This window comes from Anopheles arabiensis, chromosome 3, assembly GCF_016920715.1.
Source record: "Anopheles arabiensis isolate DONGOLA chromosome 3, AaraD3, whole genome shotgun sequence".
Classification (NCBI taxonomy): Eukaryota; Metazoa; Arthropoda; class Insecta; order Diptera; family Culicidae; genus Anopheles; species Anopheles arabiensis.
Window position 1 is genome coordinate 13770900 of NC_053518.1, and position 25144 is coordinate 13796043.

Sequence of the window (25144 nt, forward strand, 5' to 3'; positions counted from 1 at the left end):
ATACTGCGATAAACTTTATTTGCTAATGATAAAAAAGACATTTCCTCATATTCGTAGGAGCGTTGTCTTATGATAATGAAATGGTTAGACAAACACACAACGTGCCTCAAACAACCAAGCGTTGAATAGTTGAACCCTCAAAAGCATGTAGCACTTCTACGAACTAACGCTATTCAGCAAAGTTTCCACGAAAACGGTAAAAAGCCCCATTGGATTCCAATTTAATTCAATAAAAATGCGTCGTCCTTTTTTCCCTCCCCTTTTTACAATGCTCAATTGTTACTGCTTTCTGCACATAAACCTAACGAAATGCATTAAACATTTATACAGGTTTGATTGTTTCTTCGAAAACACAGCGAACTTCGGGTTAATGGGGTTTGTTCGCGGAAATCTAGCATAGAATACAATCCTCATCCTCATCGCTCCTCCCAGTTCCCGCTTCCAAGCAAAATGCGACTATTCATTAAATCATAACCGTAAAATCCCTTACCTAGCCAGAGAGATTCCAAATTTCCACCGACTGGAGGCATAAATTAATTTACCCCTTACTGCACTGCAAACACACACCAACATACCGAGCGCACCCCCGAAAGATGCTTACCTTGGCGAGTTCGAGTTCGTCGTGCCGTCCCGTACAGTGCTCAATGCTCAAGCACTTCATCAGCTTTGGCAGCACTTGCAGCAGCACTTCCGTCCCGGTGGATAATCTGCCAGCTTCAGCTGCTTCTTTCGTAAGCTCTCCCAATCACCTGTCTACACACACACACACACGCTGGCACTGGGGGGCCAGTTTTCCCTTTGCCTAATCACCTTTTCGTGGATGAAGAAGAGGGAGAGCTTTTTGGGGGTTAAGGGGTAGAAAATCCGTGCAGCGTGTGTTTTTTGCTTCTTCTTCTGCACAACAGTAGGGACATTTACGTACACGCGCACACGTACCTAGATCACACCCAAACACCATACACACATGCACGGCTGCACGAACAGAACCAAGCACACGTCCACGCAATCACACTTTAGGGCACTATCCTTCTACCATCCACACACTCACTTCATCGGCGGTGCCGATCGGACCCCACCTTGCCGTGTAAGGAAGAGCAGGGAATTATCTTAGCAAACGGGGAGGAAGGGGAACAATCGAAATGGATAGCTAGGAGGCTCGGTGTTACACAACGCGCTGCCCACTGGGTAAGACGATCTAGGCACGATTGTGTTTTTACACACACACACACACATATCGTAGGAGGGGTGGCCTTGGCCATATCGTACACATCGTCCACAGCACCACAGAGATACAGAGACACAATCGTAACCACATGCACATCCCCTTCTCCCCAAAACTAAACCCAATAGGGGTGGGGGTCGGTGGTGGGTGGGGGAGGGGAATAAGGATGAAAACTGATGATGCAGCGCAAAATTTAAGGAAAAGTTTTCCCTTCACTGGTGCAAAGTGTTCGAATGGGAGTGTGTGGAGCAGAACGGCCCTCGAAACGAGGTGATACCGTGGGGAGCAAGTGTGTAAGGAAATGGGATAAGTTAGGATAGATACACATACACACACACAGACACACACAGACACTGTATCACGAGGTCAGTAGGAGCCTGCAGGGCGCAGGCAGGCATAAAAAGATTGCGCTGTGCAAAAGGGACGCCCTTTTAACGCTGCCTTGCGGGTGGGTTCTTCGGGTCACTGCTATTGTTTATGAAGGAAATGGAGCAACCGTCCGGGGGAAAAGCGAGGGCACAAAAAAAGAAAGAAAGAAAAGGAGTTCAACTAAACGGAAGGGAAAAACTCACTACGATACCACCAACCAGCTGGTGCGCCGCGGATGGTGGTGGTGGCGGTCCTTTTGCTGAGCAACGGCCGGATGTTGCCGGAATAGGCGCAGACGAGCACCGGTGATGGTCCGCCTTTCCGACGCCCGGAACGACCAAAACTCGACTGACGGCGAAGGCCAAACGGTTGGCTGTCGGGCACCGAAGGATTTTGCCTTTCCTATCACCGACGACGACGACGCGTAGGAGATAACACATTTGAGGAGAGCTTCATCCTAAAAAGAGAAGGGAGAGCGAGCGAGCGATATATATCGTGAGAATGAGCGTGCACACAAGGACATCCGGCTGCACCAGGGGGAGATGACGCTTTCGGGTGAGAAGATAACAACAACAACAACACTTACCAACTCAAACTCAAACCCGTGTTGCGCACCCCGAGAGTGTAAACGGGAAATGCGTGGTTCCTTTTTTTTTTGAGCCGCAGTTCCTCCATTCAGTGTTGAAGGATGCAGTGTGCCAGCAGGCTCCGAACGGAGTGCCCCATGGGAGAGAGCGAAGACACGCGCCATGCGTGGGTTGTGACACCGACATCGACGCTCGGATGTCACACTTTCTCCCTGAGTTGAGTATGTGTGTGACGCTGCGAGAGTTTCTGAAAGGCCAAAACAACACGCACACGCTGGGGAAATGTACGGACAGTCAGACAGACAGCTATACTCCCCAACACTTGAGGAGTCTCACGCGGGGAGCTCGATCAACAAGTTAATAACCTGATGCTAGGAAAACGTATGTGTGCGTGTGTGTTGGATCCTGCGCATGGCCTGCTCTTTGCATCGTATGTGCTGTGGAGCATGTTGAAAACTTTCGTGCGCTTTTTCGCGCTAGTTACAGTGGTTTTCCCTTAGATGGCGCCAGTGCACACGTGGGAAAAGGGTCGATTTTCATTCAAATTTGATACACGATTTTCCAGGAGTTCTCATAGCTGCGGGAAACTCTATTTACTCTTTCTCACATGGAATTGGATTCTATAGTACCCTTGTTGGACAAATCCTATTGGAATTTGCAAGGAGCATGGCCAAGGGTGCAATTGAGTCGGATTTCCAACATACGAAGTTCACTTGCAATAGGAAAGAATTTAGGAAGTGTCCCATAACTATGAGAACCCCTGGAAAACCCTGTAAGAAAATGCAATTAATAATAAAAATGGAAAATTAAGGAGAAAAAAAAAACAACAAAAACCTAATGATTGAGTATAAGCAAAGACTGACTATCGGACTGCGTGGTACTACATAAATCTCTAAAGCCTGTATAGGCCGATATGACCGGTGTGTTTTCGTTACGCCAAACAGAGGAAGAAACGTTCGGATATGTTTAACACACAGTTCCACATCCAAGTCGGTGGTGTCAAATATTCAGAAAAATAGTACACTTTATTATAAGCCATTTCTGCTAGGATAATGGGTTGTTGTCTACTATCGGACATGATTCAATGCTGCAGTATGTGTGCCAGTGCGTATGTGCGTTACTAATTGTAACAGAATTAGTTTCCCTTCCATTGCAGTGAAAGAAATACATCTTTTGACACGATCTTTTGCTAGTGTAATACACATGTTCCAATAGAACGAAATAACAGCTGTTTAATCTGATTTGATTTTATCAAAAAATTAACCCCTTAAAAAACCTAACAGACATACATGCACATACATGCCCACAACACGCTAGACGACATCGAATCATATAAGGGCCACCGACACACACACAAACACACATACACACATTCATTGATGACACATTGAAGAAACGTTACACGACCAACATTACGTTTAAAGGACGATTCACAAGTCTCCCATTCCATTCCCGTGGCACGCGGCTACGACTGTGGGATTGTTATGGATTTGTTTACTTTTTTTCTTGTTGTTTGCAATAAATTACTACCTTCACTAACAATATAAAGGGTTGGGGATTTGATTGAGCGTGCGAGTGAATCGTTAATGAAAAAACACACCAATTCCCCTGTTTTTCTGAAGATTGTTCTAAACTACCTCTTCCAATCGTTAGTGTTCCAATCGCTTCCAAAATGGAAGTGCAAAAGGGATATCAACGTCCGGTCACCGTTCGAATAAGCAGAACAACTATAACAAAGGATTGTTTGTTCTCATATACAAGTACATAATTAATAATGGTCCATAGAACGAGTAATACTCCTAACACTGGGGCCATTCCCCTAGCAAACGAACGTTGGGTGCAATGCCATTGGTTTTCTGCGTTACGTTTCACGTCGTTTTGGGTCGTTTGCCCATAACACCCACGTGCGCGTGAGTGTGTGTGCCTTTTCTTTTCCAACAGCTCTTTGCCTAAGGACCGTCGCCCTTTACCACCCGGAGCATTCCAATGTTAACACTAAAATTATTATTCTGCTGACTAGTGCTGAAGTTATGGTTCCTTGTTTGCTTCTTTTTTTGTTTGTTTGTTTCCTTTAGTTTGTTATCTTACTTCCTGTTCTTATTCCTTTTACATAGAATTTTTAAAGTGGTTTTTATATTTTACTACTATTTAAAAATAGATCTCTACATTGGTTACGAACAATTGTTGCTGCGTGGTTTTCTCTTACTAGAACAATTGATCGAAACATTACAAATAGTGGTGCATTACGCATTAGGTAGTATGATGTATGAATGTTCTTGCTGTCTGGGGGGAGAGAAAACGGGATTGCTGTGGAGGATCTGTGGCGATTGGTTCTGTTCTGATCGTGGATCGTACGAGGTGTAACAATTAACAAACAATTACCTAACAATATTTACAATACAACATAATGCCGCATAATGCGAATTAGTACAATCAATTGTGCGCTTGCGGGGGATAAATACACGATTTGAAACCGAACCGATTACCACCGCGTGTGACATCGTGCTTGTACGTGGTGCACACGGACAGATAAGCGCCTACGCGCCTTGCGGAACCCAGTGCGGAACGTTCCGGTCGGTAAAACATAACGCTAACATTCATTTACAGAAGTCATTTTGTGGGGGAGATAAAAAGATCGGGGATTTAAAAGTAATGAGAGGCACAGTTTGCGGAGAGAATGATATGACAGGGAGGATAGGAGTACAGCGGTTCAAACATTAAAAACAAAACTGGGTTCATTCCGTTTGCACCGGAAGGGCGAATCACATACAGTAGAGCCTGTTTGGTCTTGCGGTAGCGCATTGCGAGCGAGTCGACGACTACAGCGTCCTCATCATCCACCATCATCTTTCACTCCAACGCTGCGTCGAGCGCGTCCTGGTCGTCCACCGTCGCCGGATGCCGCGGCAGCTGATCGTCCAGCAGCAGCTCGCTCGTCTTACCATCCGACGATGACAGCCGTATGAGCCGCACCTTGTCCCCGTTCACCCATCCGTTGCCCTTCTGGCCGACCACCAGGAACGAGGGCTTGTCCGCGTACGGTGGCGACGATGCGAGATCGGCCCCCAGCCGGCCGACGATCTTCTCCTTTATGCTACGACAACTGTTAGTGGTGGCCGACTCGTGGCTACCTATACTGTGGTGGTGACCACTATCAGTACAATCAGGTTCAAGGGAAAGCTTACGCGGGGTAGTTCCATTACTTGCTGGTGATCCGAGCGGGCTGCCGACGCACTCCACCACCCCATCCTGCTGGTGGCCGTCGTCCTCCGCATGGTCCGTGCAGGGGCTCTTGTTGTTATTATTGTTTTCGCTCGTGTTATTGTTGTTTGCGTACGCCTCCTTCGCGCTTTGGGCCAGCTCGATCCAGTGCTGCTTGTTCTCCCGCACACCATCGATCAGCGGCGTCAGCTTGTCGGACAGGGTTGCAAAAGCCTGCAGCAGTGAGGAAAGTGAGATGACAATCAATTGAAAGAGCACCGTAGCGAAACGGTGTGACGAACCGATGCGTACCTCATAAATAGGAATACAGATCGAATCAATAAAGCCAACCTGCATCATTGGCAATTGATCCTCCTTCTCTCGATTCATTATATCCTGTGGGAGGGGCAAAAAATAGCAAAATAAAGATATGCTTAATGTGCCTCAACCCAACTAGCATTATCGTGCACCGCGAGCTTACAATCGGTGTGATGTTTAACTCTTGCCGCTCCATATCGCCCTGCTCGAAGAACTCCGAGCTGACCAGATCGGCGACGCGCTTCTCGATTTCCCACGGCTTGGTGATGGCGGACAGGTCGCAGACGGTCATGCTCATCGCGCGCAGCAGCGAGCGTGGCTCCTCCGCCTGCCAGGAACTCATTTCACTGGCCGGTTCGACTAAATTCAAAAAGGCTCCACGTTTCCTAGTTGTGCAAGCACAAAACAAATACCAGTTAAAAGTGTTATTTTTAAATCGTTGGATGTTTGGTCGGAATGGCAAGAACACCACAGCTACCTGAAATAAACGGCCAGATCGGTGGATAGGATGGCATCTTCGAGCACGCGTATCACACGGCTGTAGTCCTCCGAGGACATGTTGGACAGTATCTGGTTGCCGGGGCTGTTGATGATCATCAGACACTGGTCGAAGTGATGGTGCTCCATCGTGGACGTCGAGTAGAGCTGAGCCAGCGGTGACGAGGCTCTGCGAGAGAAGCGTTTGTCGTTACCTTTGGCACCATTCTCCCAAAACCACTCAGTCTCAGATATACGTACTTAATCTGGAACGAATTGTTGGTCCCACGGTGATCCAGATCGTGGCACAGGCAGGCTATGATCAGCGCAAGGCACTCAATCTCGCCAAAGATCTTCCACCACTGGGTCGACGTGAGGATGGCAAACATCATCTGCGTCACGTTGAACGCGTGCCGCCAGTTGTGGTACGTCACGTTGCGATAGTTTTTCTTCACGCTCAGCAACCACCGGCACAGGACCTCGTACTCGATGTGAAACCGCTCGACCAGATCCAGGTCCAGAAACATGCGCAGGCACGCCTTCAGCGTGTGGTCGTCGTCCAGTGTCAGATCGTCGAACTTGAAGTCGTACAGTTTGAAGAACGCGGATGATGGCACTTTTAGTTGCTGGAGAAAGATTAAAAATGAGCGTCAGAGCTTTGTGGAAACAGACAAATTCTAGGCGCAAGGTGCAAGTTACCCGTAACCGGTACGCATCATCGATGGTGGCGGAGGCGTGATAGCTCAGCACCTCCAGCGTGACACTCTGCTTTGCCATCGCGATGATTGCCTTCTCGTACATGTGCGTGTTGTGAATGCCCATGCCGCAAAAGATGGCGAACGCTTCAACAAAGTTTTCATCATTTTTGGTAAAAGTCTGGAAAGCAGAAAATGGAGACGCATGATCAGTGCTGCAAAATGTCATGAGCATCACGAGATGTTCACCAACGAAAACAATGAACATATCCGTGGTAGCTTGATGCTCATTGCTGATACTCGATGAAAGTGCGTCATGATATGCCGAACACGACATGCGAGTGCTTGAGTCAAGCGCAAAACACTGACAGACAAGCTGCGGTTAATGACGGCGCAAATATAGTTATGATTTTTTCGGGCTGTGAACAGTGCTGCCAAATGTCATCGTTTCATTCACCAAACCCTCATGATTGAAACGAACCTCAAATCAACTCACGTACACAGCTGACATGATCAGAGGTGATACTCAAACAGTTGGTGGATCTATCACATGCTTGGTGACATTTTGTTTAGCACCCAACTTTTGATCACTCACTTGGTCACGACATTTTCTGTCGGTGATAATCACGAAATTCTTGCAATATACTTGACGTGTGGTCCCAAGCAACAAAATGAGCATGCTTTCTCGCTCTTTCTGCTTTGATGATTTGTAGGGTCAAACAGAGCGAGAAAATATGCTCATTTTGTCTCTTTGAATCACTTGCAAGCACCGCATTTCCGCGCTCCCACGGCTATCTTGATGATCACCGACAGAAAATGTCACGATCCCAAGACTGACCAAGAGATGGTTGCACAAAATGTCACCAAGCATGTGATGGTCGCACTAACTGTTTGAGTCTCACATCTAGTCATCACAGTAGAGCTCGCGACGCTGACATGATTTTGATTCAGACGGAATTTGTCATGACTATGTCAGTGACATTTTGCAGAACTGATTTCAGTAAAAAAAAGGCCATGACACAGTGACTGACCAAGCGATCGTCGCAAAAATGTTACGAATCATGTATTGGTCACACCAATCGTTTTGAGCATCATCTCTGATCATCACAATTGAATACGTGACGCTGATATGGATTTTGTTTCAGTCAGATTTTGTGTGACATTGACATTTTGCAGCACTGCGCATGATGCTTTGTTCGGAGCAGATCATTCCCTTTCCGGGATCTTACTACACACACAAACACACACACACACACACACACACACACACGATCACTCACTAGATCATCGAACTTGTTGATCAGCTGGATTACTCCTATAATTTGACTTAATGAATTCTTGATCGCCATACAGAGGATGGTTTTGTGGCGGAAATTGAGCCCTTCGTCGACACTCGGATCGAACCGATCGTCCTCGTACGCGTTGCAGATATTTACAGTCTGTCAAAAAACGCGATCGGGAGAAAAAACAAACGTATCAATAAAGGTGATATTATTGTAAAAGTAAACACACACAAAGTGAGATAAATACCTCGCCAGTTGTTGCCACGTAGCCAGTAATTCCGACGTTGATCGGAAAGCGGGACTCGAACGGGCTCGTGCGAGCATCGCCGTCCTCGCCGCTGAGATCGTTGGCTTCGAAGTCGAACACCCGCGAAAAGCTACCCTTGGACGCTTCGTGCACCAGCAGGATCTGCAAATGGAAAGGGTAAAATAAGACTGCTGCGCGTCAACCGACGACTGCTTGTTGCACCCCACCTGCACTCTTTGGCATTGTATTAAGCTCTGCATGTGGGTCAGAATGCGAAACACCATGTGCTCGATCGTGCTCTGCTCCTCGAAGATCATCCTGGCGAGATCGAGCAGCACCTGGTTGCGTTTCACCTCTAGCTGTGACTTTTCGTACAGTTGCGCATTCCGAAGCCCGATGCCACAGAACTGCAGGTAGGAGGAGAAAATCTGCAAATAAAGCAAAAGCAAAAAAAACACACATAATAATTATTGCAAAACAAAGCACAATCACACTCTGTGTGGACACACACACCGCACAAAATGTACAAATCGCAAAATGACTCCCAGCGGTGGCCATTTATTTGTTTGGCCGCTGTTTCGTCACCGGCACCATAAACCGGCGAAAGGATCATAAAGTGAACCACCGTAGAGTGTGTAATACGAGACCCCGACGGGGTTTATTTCCCGCGTTCGTCCGCCCGTCCGTCGTTAGTGCTGGCAAAAACATGATTTTAACACCCAATTCAAACAATTTGCACATAATATTTGGTACGAGTGGCCGTCCCACTCATGCCCACCCGGAAGAAACTGATGCTGGAGGGGGGGGGGGGGGAACACACAACAAACACGATAAATAAATTGCAGTCACTGCGTGACCGACTGCCCCATCTCGTACCGTCCCGCGAACCTTAGAGTGCTTCAGTGTCACCGGTAGAGAGCTTCGGTGAAGCTCTTTCGGAACCAAAACCGTCCACCGCCCCCGCCCCGTCCACCCGGTACGATCATTAATCTCATCTCGGTCTCGGTTCACGTACCGTTTCCGCTCGAATGCTGTCGGTGAAAATGGTGGTGAAAATTCGCCAATTCATGTGCTTTTATGCTTGATCTTCTCCCCTTTCGGAGTGCTTCGACGGAGTGCTTCGAAAGGAAAAAAAAACCACCCCGTTGACACTAGTATCTCGGGGAGATATGATTTAAATATTTCAACGAGTTTTGGTGTTCCCATTCACACACTGCGTTTCCATGTTTTCCACCTCCGAAGTCATGACCCCGGAAGGGACAATTCATTTCGCAAACAGCGCTGCGGGGTGTAATCTCACCCCGGGAAAAAAATCGTAATCAAATTGCGCACATTTTAACATGCTTGATGTTTTTTATTTATTGTTTTTTCTCTCTCCTGGGCGGAACAAACATGGAAAATGTGGAAAACCATTCCCTTCGCAGTGCAAATGCGTTCGGCGGGTGCGTTTGTTGTAGCTCTCCGCTGGGTGCTTTTTTCCTACACCGGGACGGTTATCGTAAAATTATTTATACTCCAATATTCGATTCACTGTCGTATGGGTTTGGCATTACTGCATGAGTATCTCTGTGTGTGTTTTTTCTTCCCTTACATCCCTTTTTGCTTGATAGAACCTTTTCACTTTACGAACGGCAAATCGTAAAGCTTTGCTGTAATATCGTTCTGGGTTCGTGTAATGTTTGCTGCAACCTCTCTCTCTGCGAAGGGTTCTTAAGGGCTGCTTAGGGTTGCTGGAAATGGTAATATCGGCACGATCTTGGGTGAAGCAGATTTTATTGGTCCACACTCGGACTACACAGCAGTGCACGATGTACGCTACAATGTACGTACATACATTCATGGGTATGAAATTGAGATTTCGCATTGTAAAGATAATGCGTATTGAGTCGTTTTGGTGCCATTCACATCGAACTGACCTCCTTCTGTTGGTAGGAGGTGAGAGAGAGAGAGAGATAGAGGAAAGAGCAGATCATAATCGCTGCATTTTGGACAATTCGAAAAACACGTGTCACGTGGCGGAATAGTTTGCTTTGCCAGTTTTGGGGAGTTTAGAGAGTTTTTTAAAATAAATAATTTTATGTTTACATTTGACACTTGAATGTACAATAAAGTGTGTTGAAAAGGTCATAATGGAGCTGTTACTATTCCTTGAAATATTATAAAACCCTTTTTTAAATTAAATTAAATTAAAATAAAATGCATTAAATGAATATTAATCTGAGCGGATTAATCGGAGATTAAAGTATAATCTATAATTGAACGGGCATCTCCAGGAACATTTCATGTAATGAATAATATAATTTAAAAAAAAGAATGGAATAACTCGATCAACTTAATTTTAATTAGTACGTCTGAACATTTTAATTAAACATTGTTATTTTGAGTTCATTTTCAGTTCGAACTTAAACATTTTTCTGTACCCACGTCACTCGTGCGTATTGAGTGCATGCACTTCAAACAAAAACTCATTACAAAACCCCATACAAAAAATACTATAACAAACCACCTTCGCATTGGCATGCAACTCCCCCACCGCCGGGTGCAGAAGTATTCCATTTCGTTGATGGCCATCGTTATTTAATTTTAATTGATTATCAAAGTTCAACCGGCAGCATCATAGTTCGAGAGACCCGTGGACCCGCTTGATGGAAGGATTGCGCGCACATAATTAAAAGCTCCCGAAGGGATTTTCCGGAAATCCGGGCAAGCAGCAGCAGCAGCAAGCATCAATCATGCGGTCCGCAGATTTGTTTTGGCAAACGAACAGGTGGTGGTTAGAAAGGTGGCACCATTCCTCGCTATGCAATACCCCTAAACCCCTTTGTTTTAGTTAGTGAATTTCTCAACTGGTAGAGAGAGGAACGTCTGTACTGATTGAACGCTTGCGCTAGACTCCTTCTTTATTCCTTGTTTCCTTCATTCGTCCCCTCAATACAATTCCCAAGCAACAAATTCAAGTGACAGAAGGTCATACGTTTATACCGTACAAATTCATTACTCAACATAGCCGCCCCCCGTTGAAAGGTAGCTTTCAACCCTTATTACGAAACCTCTCTTTCTTCCTTCTGTCCGGGCAGTATGCAGATCTTGGTGATGGCTCTTCTGTAAATTCCATCCTTCGTTTTCACATCAACCACTCGAACCAAGCCGTCATCACCAGGATAAATCTTCAGCACTCGGCCGAAGCGCCATTTTAGAGGGGGGAAGGTTGTCCTCCTTCAGCAGGACCATAGTGCCCTCCCGAACGTTGTCTCGCCTTGAAGTCCACCGGGTACGCGGATGCAAACCAGACAAGTAGTCTCGATTCCATCGCTTCCAAATCCGCCGAACATACTCCTGCAATTGTTGATAGCGGTCCAGGCGGTTGCCTGGAATCTCAGCATAAGATGGCTCAGGGACCGATGTAAGCGCCCGTTGAATCAAAAAATGACCCGGTGTCAGAAGTTCCAGGTCCTCTGGATCGTTGGAAAGTGCAGTTAACGGTCGCGAGTTCAAACAAGCCTCCACTTGAACTAAGATAGTTTCCAGGTCGTCTCGCCGCAAGATACTGGATCCTATCGTAGCCTTGAGATGCCGTTTCAGCGACTTCACTGCGGCCTCCCAGATCCCACCGAAATGGGGTGACCGCGGAGGGATGAAGTTGAAGGTGATCCCTTCCGTTCCGCAGTAAGTTGTAACAGCATCCTGATGTTGTTGTTTCTGGAACAGCTCATACATCTCCTTGAGCGCTCGATCAGCTCCCCGGAAATTTTTGGCGTTGTCGCACTGGATTACGGATGGTTTACCGCGACGAGCTATGAAACGCTTCAATGTAGAAATGAAGGCTGGAGTAGACAAATCGGCAATAAGCTCCACATGTACTGCCTTGATCACAAGACAGACGAAAACAGCAACATAGCATTTGATTGGAGCAGCCTTCTTGTTGGTTTGTCTATAGAATAATGGACCACACAGATCCACACCAGTGTTGTAGAATGGGAGAACTGGGTTTACGCGTTCGCTGGGCAAATCTCCCATGATTTGCTCTGCCGTTGTTGGTTTGGATCGGAAACAACTTACACACTCATATACGACCTTTCGTGCCAGGTTGCGTACGCGAAGGGGCCAGAATCTCTCACGCAGGCTAGATATGAGCTCTTGTTGTCCCGCATGCAGATATTGTCGATGATAAGAACGCGCAATCAGTAGGGTCAATGGGTGAGAAAACGCTAAAATTATCGGATGTTTGCGTTCATACGAAACAGGCGCGTTTCGCAAACGACCACCCACACGTAGGATACCCTCTTTCAGAATAGGTGTTAGCGTTTTCAGTTTTGAGTTCGGCTTGACCGCTCCAGTTTGACGAACATCCCGAAGCTCCTCAGCAAAGGTTTCTTGTTGGGCCAGACGAACGAGCGTTAGAGACGCTGACACTAATTCATCTATTTTTAGAAACCCCTTTCGTAGATTTCCGCGGTGTGTCGGTTGACAATTGTACATGAATCGCAGCAGATATGCCGTAAGTCGCACCAATTTTTCGTAAGATGAAGAAAGATCGAATAGAAAATTTGGCGGTACCTGTTGAGATGTGGCTACAATCGATCGCTCTTCCAAATCTTCCGAGGAAATTTCAGTATTGGGTTTGTTCGTAGGCCAAGCTTGACTTGGAAGATGCAACCATGAGGGCCCTTGCCACCAAAGTTGGGAATCCATGAGCTGCAAAGGCATCATTCCCCTGGAAATAATGTCAGCTGGATTGTGCTCGCTGGCCACATAACTCCAAGGCATCTTGTAGGTTTGGTGCTGGATTTCCGCAACTCGGTTCGCAACGAACTGTTTCCAACGGGAAGGACTGCTTGAAAGCCAATGAAGAACTATCGTCGAATCAACCCAGAAGTTGATTTTAAGCTCCAATTTCACCCCTTGCTTCACCTTCTGCCATAAGTGTGATAGTAACAACGCTCCCGACAACTCGAGCCGTGGAAGGGACACGTTTTTCTTCCGTTTGGTATTAGGTATCGGTGCCACCTTTGACTTAGCACATAACAACCGTACTGAGACTTGGTCATCTGACGATTCTGCTCGTATGTAGATACAGGCGCCATAAGCCCGTAGGGAAGCATCACTAAATCCGTGAGCTTCAATTCGCACTGTTCCACCAATTGCTCGTCGTGGAATTGTCAAGCTAGTCAGATCAGCGAGTTGTTCTCTGAAGCGCAACCAGAATTGTTGCCGTTCAGACTCCAAAGGTTCATCCCAGGTATTTTCGTTCTTCCAGAGCTCCTGCATGAAACACTTTGCTACTACAATGACTGGTCCTAACAGTCCAAGAGGATCGAACAACTTAGCTGCGTCTGATAACGCAATGCGTTTGGTGATGATTTCTGATTCCTTCCAACTAGGCACACTAAACCCTAGCTGGTCCGATGATGGCATCCATCTTAAACCCAAAGCCTTGATGGATGTGCTGCGATCGATGTTCAAAACATCTCCCTCGATTTGTAGTTCAGCTGGTATTTGCTCCAGTAACTCAGACGAGTTTGAAGCCCATTTGCGCAGGTGAAATCCTGCCGATTGTAGAAGCTGATTTATTTCGCTGCAAATAATCCGGCCATCTTCAACAGATTCCACACCGGTGATCATGTCATCCATGTAAAAATCTTGCTCGAGGACCTTGGATGCCCTGGGATATCTTGTTTCTCCTTCCTTAGCCAACGCTTGCAGACAACGGGTGGCCAAGTAAGGTGCGCAGGCTGTGCCGTACGTAACGGTTTTCAGCTGATAGATGCGAATTCTATCATCAGCAGATTCTTTCCACAGGATGCGTTGAAGTGGACGATCGGATTCCTTCACCCAAATTTGGCGATACATTTTTTCAATGTCAGCCAAAATCGCAAATCTGGGTACTCTAAATCGGAGTAACAACGACAAAAGATCATCTTGCACTGAATGTCCCACCATCAGTGCATCGTTGAGGGATACCCCTGTATCAGTAGAACTGGATGCATCAAATACGACTCTTAGCTTAGTCGTGAGGCTGTCGGGTCGTACTACACAATGATGCGGCATGTAATATGTCTTTCCAATGTCATGGCGGTCAGATGGAATTTCTTCCATGTGTCCTAGATCGAGATACTCCTGTAGGAATTTAGAATATTCCTGCTTCAATTTCGAGTCGATATTTAATCGCCTACAGAGCGATTGTAGCCGCCGTGATGCAGCTTCAAAAGAGTCACCTAGTTGATTAAGCCTTTCAGTACGCGTTGGTAAGGCTACCACGAAACGGCCTTCGTGGTCTCGTGAAGTTGTTTGTACAAATGCTGCCTCACACTCAGCTTCCTCGACGGATAACATCGCAGGGGAGTAGCAGCCTTCCAGTTCCCAAAACCGGCTTAGTTGGTCATTCAGCGTCATGACGTTGAGCACTAAGGAAGAGTGTGTTAGACCTTGGCTTACCTGACCTGAGACAATCCAACCCAGCTCCGTGTTTTGCAGTAGTAGTTTTGGGCTATTCAACCGAAGAATGTTACCCAAAAGTAGATCGTTGTAACCTTCTCGCCCAATAAGTAGATCAATTGGCCCTGGCTCATAGAAATGAGGATCCGCCAACGTCACTCCCTTCGGTAGGTTCAATCCTTCCGGATTGACTGCATGTGCTGGCTGGTCCCACGTCACTTCTCGCAGCACATGGAACTTCCAGCTTGCCTTGAAGGTAGAGCAGTGAGAGTGGATAGCAAGGCTCACAGAATGATGAGACGAATGCTGTGCCTTCCCTATTCCACCAAGCAGATGATGCTCGTTCCTCTTCTGGACTCTCAACAGCTGTACCGATCGTTCCGTAACAATGTTGATCTGTGAACCTCCATCCAGTAAAGCTCGAGCCCAGATACGTGTTCCGTCAACATTCACTACTTGTACCATTGCTGTTGGTAACAGGATTATTTTTTCGAAATTGTTGCGCGCACAATGTTGAACAATAGAAGCCGGTGTAGCTGCTTCTGCATTTGATGTAGACGGCAGTGATGACGCTGATGCTAATGACGACTGATCAATTGGAGAATTCGGTTTGTGAAGCATCGTATGATGATTTCGCTGACATACACGGCAAGATCCGGACGAACAATCCTTTCGCTGATGACCCGCCGACAAACAGTTAAAACACAACTGTCCGTTCCTCACTAGCTCGTGTCGCTTTTCCACAGATGCATTTCGAAACACTTCGCACAGGTACGCAGCATGTGAAGCCCTTTTGCAGAATGAACAAACCTTTGTGGCCGGCTTAACCACGCTGTACACTTCGTTGCGGGTTTTCATTCTGCCTCCAGCTGTTGTTGCTTCACTTGTTCGATTCCTGTCTGGAGCCATGGCTTGCAAAACAGTTGCTTGGCTGCGAAGGAATTTCATGATCTCGTCATACGTGGGAACATTGGTTGAGCTATGATGTATTTCCCATTGTTTAAGTGTGGCCAGGTCTAATTTAGAGCAGACCATGTGAGCTAAGAGCACGCTCCATCCTTCCGTGGCCACTCCCATTCTAGTCGTCATTTTAACACCACGCTCAAAACTGTCAATTAAAGAAATCAGTGATTCGTATGATTCCTTTTTCATGTGTGGTATCGCAAATAATCCATCAAGATATCGTTTCACCACTAGCTTTTTGTTTTCGAATCGCGATTTCAATACTTCCCAGGCAACAGAATAATTTGCGTCGGTGATTTCGATGTCTCCTACTACGTTAAGAGCATCCTTTTGAAGAGAGCCTTTTAAGTATCGTAGCTTGTCTACGTCGGCTAAATTCTTATTGCGATCAATAAGACTGAGAAAGGCATCTCGAAACGGTAACCAATCTTCCATCTTTCCATCAAAAGTTGGCAAGCGCATTTCGGGAAGTTTTGTGTGTGGCATGGTATCGCGTGTTGGTGTGGAAACTACACTTGATGACAAGTTTCTTTCAATTGCCAATGAAAGCTCAAAATGGCGGTTCTCGAAAGAGGCGTACTCTTCTTCTTCTTGTTCGAACTGTGCATTGGAAGAAGAAACCAAATTGTTGGTGTGCCACGTTTCATATTCCGTGGATAGCATCGACAAGCGTGACGCACATCCTTTCAGAAAAGCGGCATCCGCTCTTGTTGCATGCTGTAGTGCTTGATCAATGCGGTCCAGCCTTTGGTCGAAATGCTGACGCATTCGCTTTCTTTTCTCCGCCAGCATTGCTGCTGTTGGAAAAGTAGGACTTGAATTTACCGATTCAAAACCTTCAAACTCACTCTCCGAAGCTTCTCTTGCCACGGCTGCCCTCAGTATTGGATTGGCTTGGACATGATCGCTGTCTAATGCAGCTTGCACATGTGATACACGATGCGATGCGTCTTGTTCCTCCAACGCCGCCGACGTCGTTGGAACTGGTGAACCAGGCATTTTCACTTGTAACAAAAAACACTTTTCACAACACTGAATGTTCGTAAAATAGTTCAATTTGTCCCGTACACTACCCGTAGAATTAGTTCAAACCACGCGGTTTTATTGTTCGCACACTCACGCACACACCCGGATTAACACGCGCGGATCGTATTCTTCGCATACACTCACACACGCACACACTCGGATTAACACACGCGGAACTTTGCTTTACCCGAGAAGAGAGAATTGTTCACTCGCGCACACGCTCACTCCGTTTGAATAACGCGCGCGAACCTTTATCTTAACCCGAAAAGAGAGAATTGTTCACTCGCGCACACGCTCACTCCGTTTGAATAACGCGCGCGAACCGTATTGTTCACAATACGTTTGTTAGCACCGACCACGTTTTCCACGAATTAAAACGTTCGATATGCCTTAAGCAGGGAACTTGCCTCCTTGCACTGAAAACACTTCTTGCGTATTCGAACGACTGATGATCGATCACAAGCAAAAAGATACCGTACCGACCGCGTTTCCACAGATTGAAAACGTTCGATGTACGTGTATAGGGAACTTGCTCACCTACACTTGAAACATACAACTTTGAATTCAATGTTCACTAACACTTGAACAATGTATTGTTCAACAAGCGTCCAAAAGACTGAGGCTTGACCGTCAGAAACAATAACTGGCACCGACCACGTTTCCACGTATTGAAAACGTTCGATATGCTTTGTACAGGAACTTGCAAACCTGCACTGGTAATTTCTTGTGAATTCGAACGGCAGCGGTTCGACGACACACAATAATGTATCGCACCGACCACGTTTCCACAGATTGAAAACGCTCGATGTGCGTGTGTAGGTAACTTGCGCACCTACACTGGAACAAACGATACCACCAACGACGTTCCACGAATTGGAAGTCAGGTACTCGGTTTGTGGGAACACTTGCACTCCCGCACTGAAGCTACACAACACTTCTCACCGAAAACGTTCTACACTTTGAACGCTCGATGCACCAAATGTTGCGTATCTGGACTTCACAATTAAGCCACTTGTGAAGTGCACGATCTAACGCATGCGTATGCTCAAGTATGAGCCTGTCCGAACGCGCACAGCTATTTTACACGCACACTGAATGTCCTAGTGTCCAACTCACACTGTGACACTCGCGCGAACAATACACTGCCGTTATGCACACTTCCTCAATCTCTCTACGAGTATCGAAACAGCAAACGCACAATACACTGCCACTAATGCACCCGTGTGCAACGAATTGTCGTTATCTCGATAGCCAATTCTATCCGGTTCTACGAAGGACCATAATGTTTTAGTTAGTGAATTTCTCAACTGGTAGAGAGAGGAACGTCTGTACTGATTGAACGCTTGCGCTAGACTCCTTCTTTATTCCTTGTTTCCTTCATTCGTCCCCTCAATACAATTCCCAAGCAACAAATTCAAGTGACAGAAGGTCATACGTTTATACCGTACAAATTCATTACTCAACACCCTTTACCCCATGCTTACCTTCTCGTCCGCGGTGCTAAAGCACTGATCACCCTGTTTGTTTATCACTTGCGCGACCCCAACCACATCCCCGGACGCATCCTTGATTGGCATGCAGAGTAGCGCCTTTGTACGGTAGCCAGTTTGTACATCGATTTCCCGGTTGAAACGTTCATCCTAAAATAAAACAGAGACAGAAGAAGAAGAATAAAAAAAACAGGAAAAAGAAGAAATGAGTTTCGAGTAGGTTGGAAACGTGGTGAATCAAATCTCCACAGTCGTGGGTGTAGTATTTTAAATTACATTATTATTATGAATGCGCGAACGGAATGTGGGGCGAATCAGTGTCCGGAGGGGGGGGGGGGGGAACAGGTTTATCGTAATGGTCAATGGAAAGCATATGGTTCGAAAATAATTAATCTGCATATTTGCTGGAATGGTGCTGGTTGCTGGAACCGAAATAGGAATGCAGTCGGAATGTGTGTGTGTGTGTGTCTATTTTGGATTATAATTAAATTGTTTGTGAAGCGATTCATCTGTTTTTGAATGATATTGAATTGACATATTATTTTACGGAAATTAAGAGATTGAGCAGTGCGAATTTCAATAATGAAAATAAAACATTGGGAAAAAGTTTATTACATTATTTATCTCACATTAATTTAAGTCTGAGCATAATTAAGATTATTTAAAATGTTTTTACTGCTGAGTACTTTTTAAAAGTTATAAAACTTGATTTAAAACATTACTGGATAAATACATATTTTTAATTTGTTTTTATTATACCACACAAAAACACATGACAACGAGGGAAAAATTATAAATAATTATTATATTCTAAATTAAATTAAAACATGCTTAGGAAATAGAAGCTTGTTTATTTTTATTTTTATTTCAGGTTGTAATAAAGCATAAAAACGTTGAAAATATAAATATAATCGATGTAATAAAGTATGTATTTTGCCTATGTGTTTTACCCTCTATTGATCCATGTGAAGTGTGGTGTAAAGTGTGGTAAAACATTTCTTAATGTGAACAAAATAAGCAAACTGCTTGATTCACATAGTAAGAAAGTTGGTATGAAACGAGAAAATCATAAAATCAAGTCGATCTGCACATACTATTGAATGTTGTACGATCGCTTACAAAAAAATCATAATGCACCAGATGTAATCGTCAGTCAATGTAAGATCATTTGGACAAGGTTTATTTAGCAGAAACTATAGCATTTAGTTAGACACTATTGTAGTTTGCCTAACCGCCCCGTATTTGCTGTTTGCTTCAAATTTGGGGGTGAAGTGAACGCTCTTAACTTCTTCCTCGAAGTTATAGATGGACAAATAGTTTTAAACATAACATACTCGTTAATCCAACCGAATTTCAACTAACCCTTGATACACTTCTAAACTTTTTAAACTTGTCATTTCAATTGTCGCTAAACCAACAACAAATGCAACGGAAGCGCCACATTGGGACGACTCGAGTCGAAATATTTTGAGAGAGATTGAACAAACCCCGCATGCATCGGAATTTGACACCAATCTGAAATTATATTTTTTCACACCGTGGCGGGAGGATGCGCACGCTGCAATCAAATCACAAATAACAAATTTGCATATTCATACCCACGGCAAAGCCTTTCACGAACTGCGGAAATGAGGCGAAACATCACCCGGGGCGGGGTTTGCTATTTTATTTGCCACACCGTGCCGTGTTGTATGTTTCACAATCGAACAGTTTGAACAAACACAGCGGACACAATTATTCGGGCGCTGTGGTTATTTAACGATTTCCCATGGATCTGCTGGAAGGAGGGGAGGGGTTCCAATTTGAAGCTTTTTGATACAAATATACACACACACATACGCACACTGGATATTTACATCCAATTAGCAAGTGCTTACGGTTCAGATTTCCACCCAAAGCCAACGGCAAACACAACACTCCACAAGCGCACTGCACAAAACTGTAGCGGCAGCAGCACAGGGCTGTGGTTTTTGCTAATAAATGATTAATTGTACTTAAAGTGATGAATTCAACGGAACAGAAAGGCGCGCGCACACTTCGTTCGGATTATGAAAGCAGTCGAATGAAATATGCAGCTCCGTTTTGCTGCTGCCGTTGGTTGTAAGCTTCTGCGCTCGTATTGTGGTAGTGCTGCACAACGAGGGAAAAACGGCAATGCAGCACAGCACATCCAAAGGATTTTCCGTGAAAATGAAGACAGTAAACCATAACAGCAACCTGTACAGAAACAGGGGCAGAATTTACTCTGACGTGCACAATAAAGGTGCAGGGGAGAGGTTCTGGGAATTCGGGAGATGGGTTAAATAAGGACACGCAGGCCACAGCGAACCCTTTGTTCTAGGAAGGGGAGCCGCCTCTGCTCCATTACTTGGCTAATGGGAAAGTTAACAGGGCAACAAAGAGTGCATAGAAGTGCATTTGCATTCGCGTTCGCGTGAAAGTGTAGCAACAGGAAACTCCTTTCAATGTGTTTGGTTTGATTTATGTTGTGTTGTGAAATTGTGCTGCTTTTATTTATGAAATCAATCTAATTATGAGAGATTAATAGAACAGTATTTAATGTAAAATTAACTATAGATTACATCAAATACCACGCAAAAAGGGTGGGATGTACCGATTACAAGTATTTTTGTTTTACGTCTCGAGAGTTTCATTATCGCAACGGTACGGCCTACTCGCACACCAAAACACTGTTCTATCACTTCCACACACACTTTACTTCTGTGTGTAACACGCATGAGATAAAGGGCTCGATGGAAGGGTTTGTGTGAGTGTATCTATTTGCATTCCTACCATGAATCATAAGCTTCAAAAAAACACAGAAGGGTTGCCAGGCAAGCAAACAGAGCACACACACGCACACACTCCCCCCTTCTTTAATGCTTTATTTATTTGTATCTGACCCTTGGGACTGTTTTCCTATCTTTATGTGTAAACTACTAAGAGACTTATGACCTCTTCCATCTTTCGGAGGGGTTTAGTCCGAAAACCGATTGGACCGAGATGGTGGTTTCCAGCTTCTTCCGGCTCCCATCGCAAATATTTGGGAACGTTTCCCACACCAACGGACATCGTCTGTCTCGTTTCTCTGTGCTCCCAAAAACCGATGGTATCGATTTTCCATCTGGTGTGTGGCAAAATGTATCGCAATGGGAGTACAGCGCGTTGGTGATAAAGAAAACGGAACAACAATCGTCTCTCGTTCGCCCCCAAAGCCACCTTACCCGCCCAATTACGACAGTGGCGAACATACGCGCGCACAGGTAATTGTGGCTCGCCGTCACGGGCCGTCAGGTGGGTGCGAGCAAGCAAGGCGGTGCGCTGTAATGGTGTAGGGTACAGAGAGGTATCAACTATGTTTGTCGACTGATAAGATAAGAAAAGTCTCCCTACGGCAGCACACACGGCAAATGCAAGCAAGGTGCTGCTGACACCATTTGCAGTTTCAGTTTGGTCACAGGCGAAACCGTGCAACTTCTGGCGGCGTGCAGCGTACACCTGCGGGAATTGAAGACCTTGGAGACACATACATTGGATTGGTGCTTAACACTTTACGGTTTGCGGAAGGACACTTTTTGTTTTTCCACTGCTTCGGGGAGCAATCGAGGTGGAATTGGAGTGTTCGTAGTGGAATTTTGAAGTTGAAACGAATCACCACACGCGCCCAAAAGATGGCGTCGGAACGGTACGAGCTCAACATGAGCATGAAGTGTGTAAAGTATATGATCTTCGTCATCAGTATTACGTTTGCGGTAAGTGTCCTTATCCACCTCCAGCGATGTTCCGTGCAAGAAGTTACAAGAATTTGAAAAGATTGTGCATAAATCCCGTTGTGTTCCTGTGTGCGTGCGTGTAAGCTTGTGAGACACGACACGTTGTTATCTTTTGAGTGCCCTCCCTTGGTACTCAGGCACTAAAAACAAAGGGTGGCAAAATGAGTCAGACCCAGTGTTGCCAAACCGTCAGTGACTAAATGGTCCGGTACGTTTCGTTTGCAGGTTGTGGCCGCAATGCTGCTGTCGATGGCCGTCGCCATCGGCAATCTGTTCGATGATTTCCAAAACTTCATCGATTCACACTTCTTCGTGCCGCCGAATCTGCTCATCGCGATCGGCATCATCCTGCTGGTGATCGCCCTGTTCGGGTGTGTCGGTGCGCTGAAGGAAAGCACAGCGATGATCAACATTGTGAGTAGGCTTCAGCGTGTGAGAAATACAGTTCACATTTCACATGCACACTTCTCTTCCCACAGTATGGTGCATTGCTGCTGATCGTGTTTGTGCTACAGCTGGCCGCTGCCATCACGGCGTTTGTGCTGCGTGGTCAGGTATCGATGATGGTGCGCCAAAAGATCTTCGATTCGATGGGCGATTACAAGCAGCAGGATGGCTATCGCAATCCGATCGACACGTTGCAGAACACGGTGAGCACCAGTTCGCGTTTTGTATTACGTCTCCAGAGGTTTCAGTTTCATCACACTTGTTCTTCTCATCCAGCTCGAATGTTGCGGTGTCGATGGATTCAGTGACTGGGCCCAGTTCCTGCCGTCCGACGGTACGGTGATGGAGTACCCGGAAACGTGCTGTGCGGCACCACCGGTTAATGGGGAGTGTATGCCACGCGAATACGGCTGCTACTCGCGCCTCTCCTGGCTCATCTCGCAGGGTTCGGTACTGATCGCGACCGGTACGGTGGCAGTGGCCTTCGTCCAGGTGCTCGGTGCCGTCTGTGCGTTCATGCTGGCCAGTGCGATTCGTCGTGCGAAGACTCTGCGTGCTACCCGGCGCTGGCATCTGCAGCAGAGCCTTGGCATCATGACCAAGCCGATCGAGACGCAGTACACCGGGATGGAAAAGTCGGAAGCTAACGTTGATCCGGACAAGTATCTGCCCACAAGCCCGAGCGTCAACTAAAAATCTTCCTTAATTTGTGTAATGCGCTTCACGCGTTCGAGCTGCTGTTGCTGTTGTGTGCGACATAAATGACCGTGTTCGGTTATTTGAAGAACGCACACAAGGAGCAACTTTTGATTACTTTCAATAAATGTGATGTTAAGAGTACCACCCCCCCATAATGAAAGAGTGTTAATAATGAACCATTTTTGGAGAATGAGAAGAAAGGGCAATATAAGAAGATTTTAGTGTTGGGTTTTATGAATCTTTCGTTGAGATTCATTCATATGAATCTTCAGTCATGAGTGATTCGAAACTCGAGGCGAAGCTTCAAAGATTCATGAATCGTCAAAGAATCACGAATCTCTAATGATTCACGAATCTTTAAAGGTTCATGAATCTTCAAAGATTCACGAATCTTCATAGATTAATGAATCTTCATAGATTAATGAATCTTCGAAAAATTATGAATCTCTAAATATTCATCAATCTCCAAGGCTTCATGAATCTATAAGCTTCATAAGTTCATTAAAACTCATATATCTCCAGCGATTCATTTATCTTTAGAGATGTATGATTTCCAAAATATTTAATTATCCAAATCCCACCAAGAACATGCCCGCTGTTTCCAGTCCCGAAAGCCTTATAGGCTGCCATGACCACGTAGGTTATTACGTCAAGAAGAAGCATAAAAAAAGCTCCAGCTTAATGATTTTTTAGAGATTTATGAATCTCTAAAGATAAGTAAATCTTTCGATAGCCAAGATTCTTTAGAAATTCATGAATTTTTCGAGATTTGTGAATCTTTTGAATCTTTGAACATTCATGAATATTTGAGATTCATGAATCTTTCCAACCGAGAGAGTCATGAATCTGAATCAAATTTATCCAACACTAGAAGATTTCATTCTTTTTTCATGAAATGTGCACATCATTCCGACTTGAAGTATTCAACACTTCTGCATAATTCAGGCTCATTCCAGTCAAATGCCCATATAGAATAGAGAATCTTTTAAAATTCCAAACATAGTCCTAATAATTCAGAGATACATTTTATGATTTCAATTGATCACACTTCGAACTTATTATTTTGATTGTAAAACTATAAAAAAGGATCACATTGATCTGTTTCTTTACACATATTGCAGATCAATATCATTTGTTTGGCAAAATATTCTTGATTGTTTATATGTTGTAACATTTTTTTAAAAATGTAAGACTTGCGAAGCATCTTGCAAGTCTGGCAATTATTATTCAGAATTAGATTCATTTCAGCCTTAGAGTGCTTTTTAAGTGTAGTAATGGCAGTCCACGTCAACCCGTTCGCTCTTTGTGCATCTTGCTCCCATGTATGATTCTACAATTAGCAAACTTTTTAAGTAAATATTGTAGACCAGCACCTAGTCTTTCCCATATTACCTAGTTGTTTACGAGCCTTAACAATGAAAACACGCGGTCGTTACAAAAGCATTCGGTTGTTGAACTTTGTGTCGACTTAAAGTAATAGATCGTAAATAAATTTAACGACCGGTTTTTGCTTCACACATTTTAACGAGGTCAAACACTTTTGGCTGACTGTTTAACTGGACATGTATGCACATATTTCTTCACAAATGTACTAATGATAACATTGTTTCAAGCAATGGTTAACATGTTCCAGGGTTTGTGAATTTCAAGTCGGCTTTCAGTAAATGCTGCTTTCATTTTTACGGTCAAAATGAGGGAAAGGTATGCCATGTGTATGGCGTGAGCTTTGTCGATTGTTTAAGAAACCCAAACAACCGTTCTGCGATGCCCCATAGCCCATGCTTATCAAAAATGTATGTGTAATTACCTAGCGCTAGCTGTTGCTGCACGGTTTGGGTACTAATTATACTCACAAGAAAAGGAAAACCCTCTATGCCTATGCTTCCGAGCTCCCGACAATAAAGACAATACG

The 25144-nt window shown here is 45.1% G+C and overlaps 3 protein-coding genes across 21 annotated transcripts in view; 1 reads left to right on the plus strand and 2 right to left on the minus strand.

Annotated features, from left to right (window-relative positions):
• Positions 1-2022, minus strand: part of LOC120899626 (probable G-protein coupled receptor CG31760) — a 74655-nt gene extending 72633 nt beyond the window's left edge. For 2 of the 8 annotated variants that reach the window (XM_040305691.1, XM_040305684.1), the window contains exons 1-2: positions 1795-2019; positions 602-837 (exon numbers count right to left, since the gene is read on the minus strand). The gene's annotated coding sequence lies outside the window, so the exon portion shown is untranslated. Of the gene's footprint in view, positions 1-601; positions 838-936; positions 1077-1794 lie in introns of all 8 variants that reach the window. The other 6 variants (XM_040305688.1, XM_040305687.1, XM_040305689.1 and 3 more) reach the window with 6 other exon arrangements.
• A 1155-nt stretch (positions 2023-3177) lies between these two features.
• The window catches only part of LOC120903503 (dual 3',5'-cyclic-AMP and -GMP phosphodiesterase 11-like), a 101119-nt gene continuing 79152 nt past the window's right edge, over positions 3178-25144 (minus strand). For 10 of the 12 annotated variants that reach the window (XM_040312978.1, XM_040312977.1, XM_040312973.1 and 7 more), the window contains 10 exons: positions 18308-18463; positions 8627-8827; positions 8400-8561; positions 8150-8308; positions 6874-7050; positions 6436-6800; positions 6176-6364; positions 5861-6083; positions 5692-5775; positions 3178-5613 (listed from right to left, as the gene is read on the minus strand). In XM_040312978.1, coding sequence (XP_040168912.1) covers positions 5029-5613; positions 5692-5775; positions 5861-6083; positions 6176-6364; positions 6436-6800; positions 6874-7050; positions 8150-8308; positions 8400-8561; positions 8627-8827; positions 18308-18463 — 2301 coding nt within the window. In that variant the 3' untranslated portion in view covers positions 3178-5028. The remainder of the gene's footprint in view (positions 5614-5691; positions 5776-5860; positions 6084-6175; positions 6365-6435; positions 6801-6873; positions 7051-8149; positions 8309-8399; positions 8562-8626; positions 8828-18307; positions 18464-25144) is intronic. The other 2 variants (XM_040312972.1, XM_040312982.1) reach the window with 2 other exon arrangements.
• Positions 21985-23387, plus strand: LOC120903505 (CD63 antigen). The gene is made up of 4 exons (XM_040312984.1): positions 21985-22065; positions 22312-22500; positions 22566-22736; positions 22810-23387. Exons 1-4 carry the CDS (start codon positions 21985-21987, stop codon positions 23224-23226), a joined length of 858 nt encoding a protein of 285 aa, XP_040168918.1. The 3' UTR covers positions 23227-23387.